Source organism: Miniopterus natalensis, chromosome 17, assembly GCF_054644295.1.
Source record: "Miniopterus natalensis isolate mMinNat1 chromosome 17, mMinNat1.hap1, whole genome shotgun sequence".
Classification (NCBI taxonomy): Eukaryota; Metazoa; Chordata; class Mammalia; order Chiroptera; family Miniopteridae; genus Miniopterus; species Miniopterus natalensis.
In genome coordinates this window covers 10,899,259-10,905,258 of record NC_142097.1, presented here as the reverse complement: position 1 = coordinate 10,905,258, position 6,000 = coordinate 10,899,259, and the positions used below count along the sequence as shown (strand labels likewise).

Sequence of the window (6,000 nt, the reverse complement as noted above, 5' to 3'; positions counted from 1 at the left end):
AGCAGCCTGACTCAGCAGGTGCTGGTTCTAGACTGGTTGCATGTGAAGAGAGAAGGGGAAGTCAAGGATGGCCTCCAGGTTTCTATCTTGGACAGTTGGGTGGCTGGGGCCTTTCCCTGAATATAAACCAAGGGGTGTGTGCGCCCCTAGGAGGCTGTGTGTTTTCCTGGACCCCCAGGGAGAAGCTACTTTCTGCTCCTTGGTCTTGCCTTGGGGCAGGTCCCTGAGGGTTACTGGGGGTTGAGGGAGAAATGACTTACCCACCTATATACTAGAAGTTTGGGATTAACAAGGAGGGACAGAGTCTCAGGTAAGAGAGGGGACAGCCACTGAGGGACTGAAAGAAGCTGGAGGAAAATAAGTGGCCCCTAAACCCTTCATCCCCTCCCCGCTTAGCGACCCAATTATGAGCATCTGACTCTGTGGTTTCAAACAAGCAATTTAATTTACCTTTTCCGCGTCCCACCTACCGGCCTTCCCCTGGGCCTGGCGTGTTTTCTGTCCCTTTTGGAGGCCTGCTGGGGGGGGGGGGGCACGGGCTGCTCCCCCGGAGCCCTCACCGCCTGCGGCGGGGCCCCCGCCCGGGTTTCTTTTCTCCGCGGCGCCTTCGGGCCGGGGCGGGAGGCGCGGCGGGAGTCGGGGCTGGGGGCCCGGGCCCGGGCGCTGGGCGGGCCCCGCTGCCCGGCGAAGGCTTGTAGACCAGATGGAAGACGAAGGCGTTGCAGTACCTGGGGGCGGCGGGGCACCGTCAGCGACCCAGTCCCGCCGGCCCGCGGGTAGCAGGGTCTTTTGGGGGTGGGGGAGGGAGGAGTTGGGGAGATTTCGTGAGCTGGATCTAAAGAGGGGGTGTGGCCGGCCGGCGTGGCTCAGCGGTTGAGCTTGGACCTAGGATCCGGGAGATCGCGGTTCGATTCCCGGTCGGGGCGCATGCCCGGGCTGCGGGCTCGGTCCCCAGCAGGGGGCGTGCGGGAGGCGGCCGATCCATGACTCTCATCATCCATGTTTCTCTCTCTCCCCCTCTCCCTTCCTCTCTCTGAAATCAATAAAGATATATCTTAAAAAAAAAAAAGAGAGATGTGTGTGTGTGGGGGGGAGGGGTTGTCTTGAGTAGACGGGGTAGAAAAGGCAGGTGGTAGGCCGGGCCGGGAGGGTGCCAGGAGCGGGAGGCCAGGGCAGGGGTCCCGGGGCGGGCGCTGCGGGAGTCACGTCCAGGGTCAGGAGGACGCGGGAGGTGGCGGGCCCTCACCAGGGCATGCAGTTGTCGGCCGCTCTGAGGCGAAACGGGGAGCGGAAGGGGTTGGGCTGCGGCGGGCTGGTGCCCCCGCCGGTGGCCACGGCCATGGTCTGCTCGTCCATCACGCAGCCGTACTCGCTGCTCTCCGTGAAGAAGGCGGGCACCCGGAGGGACTGCGGGGGGACAGGCCCTCAGACACCCTGCGTGCGCTCCTCGTGGGGCCTCCCGAGCAGCAGGGGTCAGGCGGAGTTGAAACCCGAGGATGGAGGAGGGGTGCGAGGCAGTAACGGGGTGGGGGGCGGGGGGGGCAAGGGGTCCCGTGGGCAACCGCCAGGTCTGTGCAGCAGGTGCGGGAGAGGCAGCGGCCTTCGGGAAAGGACAGGCGGGAGAAGCCCCTTCTGCCCCTTTGCCCACCTGTAACCGGGGCAGCGAGCTCAGCCAAGTGTCCTTGAGGCCAAAGCCGGAGTTAAACCCTGCGGACCGAGGGGGAGCAGGGAGAAGCTGGCTGCGACGTTTCTCTGTTTCCTCCTTACCCACAGCCCCACCCCAGGTTCTTACCAATAACCAAGTCAGGCTTGGGCCCCTGGAGCAGGTGGTAGGGCCGTGCAGACACTTTGATCTGCAGGTCCCTCCGGCCCCCCTTCTCCTTAGTTCCAGAGCTGAGCCGTGCTGATACCCCGGAGCCAGGACGGACAGAGACTTCAGGGCCATCCTGGGGAGCCGTGAGTGGGGTGGAGAAACCACTGGAAGTTAGGGTGCTGGAAGGTGCATCAGGCAAGACGGGGGGGGGGGCAGGGGGGGCAGGGGGGGCGGGGCAGAAGGGCAAGGCCCAGTAAGGAGGACGGGAGGGGGGTCAGGGCTGAAGAGCAGGGTCCCCCCTCAGGCCTCACCCTCTGCAGGGTAAAATGCTGCTGGTCACTCTCAGGGGGCAGGCCATCACCCACAAACTGTAGTTCCAGGGCCACGTGGGGGAGCAAGACCAAGAGCTCCTAAAAGACGGAGAGAACAGTGCTGAGTCCCACCCTACAGCCGCTTCACACCCAAATACCCAGCCTTCGGGCCTGCAGGGACTTACCCAAAACACCATGACAAGGTCAAACTCCTTCCCGGCCTCCACCACGTGGATTTTCAGCGACTGTTTGTTCTGGATGTTGAGCTCAGGGACTGTGTGAGAAGCTGGCCATTTAAGGATGTGGTCTCCCTCCTCTTCCCTCCTGTCCCGACCAGCTCCCTGCTGCCCCCCTTCAAGCACTCCTCCCCCTGTGCTCCTCTCCTTACAGGACTGGGGCACCAGGTGGGTGATGACGTAGTACACAGTCAGAGGGTAGGTGAGAAGCACAGCCATAGGAGAGTCCAAGCTGAGGCCCCGCCACATGTAGTAATCCTGCCACGAGCCTGGGGAGAGTGGGTTACTGGGAGACTTGGCCCCAGATCTGGACCCCAACACCTCCAGTCTTATCTCGGCCACCTAGACTGCTGGCTCTCCAGTCCCTGTCCCTACCCCTAGTTCCTGCCGGGCCCCTCCAGCTCACCAAAGAGGCCCCTGGGTGGATCTGGGGGCACAGGAGGCATCAGGGCAGGCCCGTCCCCCTGGAGAAGCTGGTAGGGGTCTCCTGAGAGGGGGAAAGAAAGAGGAGGAGCCTGGTGTCAGGGAGAGCCCCACCTGGCATGTCTCTCTCCCTCCCAAAGGAGCTGTATTACCTGAGAGAGGACCTGGAATTGCAGCAAGAGGAATGGGGGGGGGTTGCCTAGGGATAGAGTTTCTGGATGGGGAGGGCAGCAGTGACTTAGAGGGTTGGGGAAAGGACTGAAAAGGCCCTGGTAGTAGTGGTAGCGTTTGGTGTATATACGGAGGGGTTATCTGGGACCCAGACAACTTTATTCTCTCTCATCCTTTCTTCTAGTCCGGGAGGCCCATGTCTGAAGAGAGGTCCCACACACCATTGAGAAGAAGGCTGAGGGATGGTGTGCTGCCCCGGGGGTGCCTGGGGGTGCCAGCGCCTGGAATCAGCATGCTGATCTGGGTCCAGTAGCCACGAGTGAGGCCTCGTGAGGCCAGGAAGGCCTCCTTGTTGAAGGTTTCACTGGTCACCTCTGGAAAAGGAGGAGAAAGGTTGAGGGCCTGGTGGCTAGGACCCCAGGCTTTAGCTCTCCTCAGTCTCTCCCAAGGACCCTGGGTCTGAATATGGGGCTAGTCAGGGAGAGAACTAACATTTCTGAATGTCTACAGCGTAGCAGGCATCCAGCCTACAGAATCCCTATAACAATTCCCTGGGAACACTTGTTAGTGTCCCTATTTTACAGATGAGGAAACTCACGTGCTAAGAAATAAAGTGATTGTTTAAGGTCACCAGTTAGTGGTGGAGCTGGGAAGCAAGTGTTTGAATTGCTAGTTCCAAATCCCCTAAGCTCTCTCAGGGACCCAGGCTCTGAGTCCTTAGCTCCAGAGATCTTGTCTCCAGCCTCAGGGGTCTAGTCCCCTGCCGCAAATACCCAGCATCCAGCCCTTATTTCAGGGGTCCACACTCCAGTCCCAGGAACTTCACCTCCGGGATGTCAGACATCCAGGCCTCAGACACAAAGAGCCAGTCCCAGTTCCCCTTCCCCATCCTGCCTCCTTATGGTACCTGCAGTGTAGGTAAAAGGCAGAGTTGCCAGTTCCCCTGTCCGCTCCATGAAGGCTGCAAGCCTCGGGCACCAAAATCTGTGGCTCACATCATCTGGGCATCGCCGCCAGTCGGCCCGGAGACAGGCCTCTCCACAGTACAAGACAGCGCTACACTGGGGGCTGGGGTCACAGGGAGTGGTGGGCACCCAGAGTTAATCTCTGTAAATCCTCTGTCTGCCATCCGTCTGCCCTGCAGCTGCCCAAACTCCATCTTTGTCCATATTCTCTGCCAGTAACAGCTTGTTTTCTTCATCTCATTTCCCTGCCCCTCTGTCTGTCTGCAAGGTCCCCCACCCGCCTGCTGTTTGCCTTTCTATTGGGGTCTTCCTTCCTCTCACTCCATCTTTGCCAGCTGCTCACCAGGGTGTCAGCTTTACTTCAAAGCTGTGCTTGTGACAAACATGACAGGTTCGTGCCCGGAGGGAGGCAAAGGTGAAGCCTGGCTGGGGACCCCAGGTCCGCATTGGGGTCTTGGCTAACTTCACTCCCAGCCTTGGGACCAGACTCTCCAGCTCTCTGGATAGGGGTGGACAGGGCATCGGGCTGCAGGGTTCAGAAGTCCAGGCCTCCTAGACCTCCCCACCCTCAGATACCAAATTTCTGTACCGGTGCAGCTGGGCATCTCCCACAGTAAGCTGTCGGGGCTTTCGAGGGTCGCCAGAGCCCATGGGGCAGGCCATGCTGTGGCAGAGGAGAGCATAGGCCCGAGGAGCCATGTTCTCTGTCCCTGAGCCCCTGCCTGCACTCCTCTGGGCTCCATCCATTAGCAGGTCAATGCCCAAGATGGTGCCATGTTCATCAGTCACCAGTAAGAGGCAGGAAAGGTGCAGGGGGGCAGCCTCTGCAGAAGAAGGGAGAAGTCAGAGGTGGGGGTGGCAAAGGTGGTAAAGGTCAGGGGTACCAAATTCAAATGCCTACGGGGGCGAGGCAAGGAAACTAAGTGAGTAAAGGGAAGTAGGCCGAGAGCGTATGCCTCATCTAAAGGGCGCAGCTGCTACACAGCGCTGGCACCGGCTGCTACGCAGAAACGTGAGCCTGCTGTCAGAACCTTATAGTTTTTCTTAAGATGGGTCTAGACTTTGGGAGTTTTTCTTTCAACGTTTAAGTGTTGGCTTAAGTGAAAAAACAAGAACAATGTGGGACAATAAAAACACCTTTTCGGGCCAGATTGGCCTGAAGCCACCCTTTTGTTTGTAACTCCTTGCTGGGTTGTGAGTGGCAGGCAGGGTTTCAGAAGAGAGGGGGAGCATATCTAAGTGGGGGGCAGGGTCAGGCCAGCCCTGGGTTCTTACCACTTCTCCGTCCCTTCCTCCTCTTAGGCCCAGTTTCGTCTTCTGCCCTGTCCTCTTGGCAGCCATTCTTGCCACCGCCTTCCTTCTGCTCAGCCTCCTCTGGCTGCCCTGGGGGATTTGCTTCCTGGGGGGGCTCCCCGCTCATACGGGCTGGCTCCCCATTCTCCTCTGGTTCTCCCTTCTCTGTGCCTGCACCCTCCTCTTCTCCATCTTCCTCCTCTTCCTCCTCTTCCTCCCCCCCTTCCTCCCCTTCCTCCAAACTGACAAAGCTGACGTAGGGGCTTAGGTCTCGCAGGTGGAGTGGGGGCTCATCTCCCAGCAGCCAGCCAGCCCCCAGGCCTGGCCCAGGGCCTGGCTCTGCCCCTTGCCCCAAGCTGATGCCCACACTACGATTGGGCAAGACATGGAGAACCCAAAGGGCAGAGTCCTGGGGCAGCCTTCTGATCTGAGCCTCCAACTGTCGCCAGTGGCCCTCAAAGCTGGTCTCCATAGCCCCACGCTCTGCCACGAACTTTCGGAACCAGCCGAAGAGCAGGGCAGTGAAATCAAGGAATTCATCACGATATCCAGACACAAACTCCATGTCTTCAGGGGCACAGGGCCTGGGCTCAGACTAAGCATAGGAAAGGATTGTATGGTGAGGGAGAGGATGGTGGTGAGAATTTGGGGTTGGGCCACAAAATGGGGGAGGGTGGGTTCAAGGGTCCCTTAGGGTAGAATCTATAGGTGAGTGTTAGGAGCTGAGAATAAGGTTTTCAAGGCTGAAGATGGGATCCGGGTTGAGAATGGGGGCTAGACGGGAAAGT

At 59.5% G+C, this 6,000-nt stretch overlaps 1 protein-coding gene across 3 annotated transcripts; it reads right to left on the bottom strand.

Annotated features, from left to right (window-relative positions):
- Nucleotides 1-556: 556 nt before the first annotated feature.
- ZMYND15 (zinc finger MYND-type containing 15) lies at nucleotides 557-5,777 on the bottom strand. Of its 3 annotated transcripts, none has more exons than XM_087826533.1 (13): nucleotides 5,195-5,777; nucleotides 4,509-4,743; nucleotides 4,263-4,418; nucleotides 3,862-4,022; nucleotides 3,176-3,328; nucleotides 2,767-2,847; nucleotides 2,513-2,629; nucleotides 2,310-2,398; nucleotides 2,125-2,223; nucleotides 1,793-1,946; nucleotides 1,649-1,707; nucleotides 1,247-1,407; nucleotides 557-728 (listed from the first exon to the last, which is right to left on the bottom strand). In XM_087826533.1, exons 1-13 carry the CDS (start codon nucleotides 5,775-5,777, stop codon nucleotides 557-559), a joined length of 2,220 nt encoding a protein of 739 aa, XP_087682659.1. The 3 variants fall into 3 exon arrangements, with proteins under 3 accessions (XP_087682659.1, XP_087682658.1, XP_087682660.1); XM_087826532.1 differs by having other exon boundaries at nucleotides 1,649-1,735; nucleotides 1,800-1,946; XM_087826534.1 differs by lacking the exon at nucleotides 2,513-2,629.
- Nucleotides 5,778-6,000: the final 223 nt, after the last annotated feature.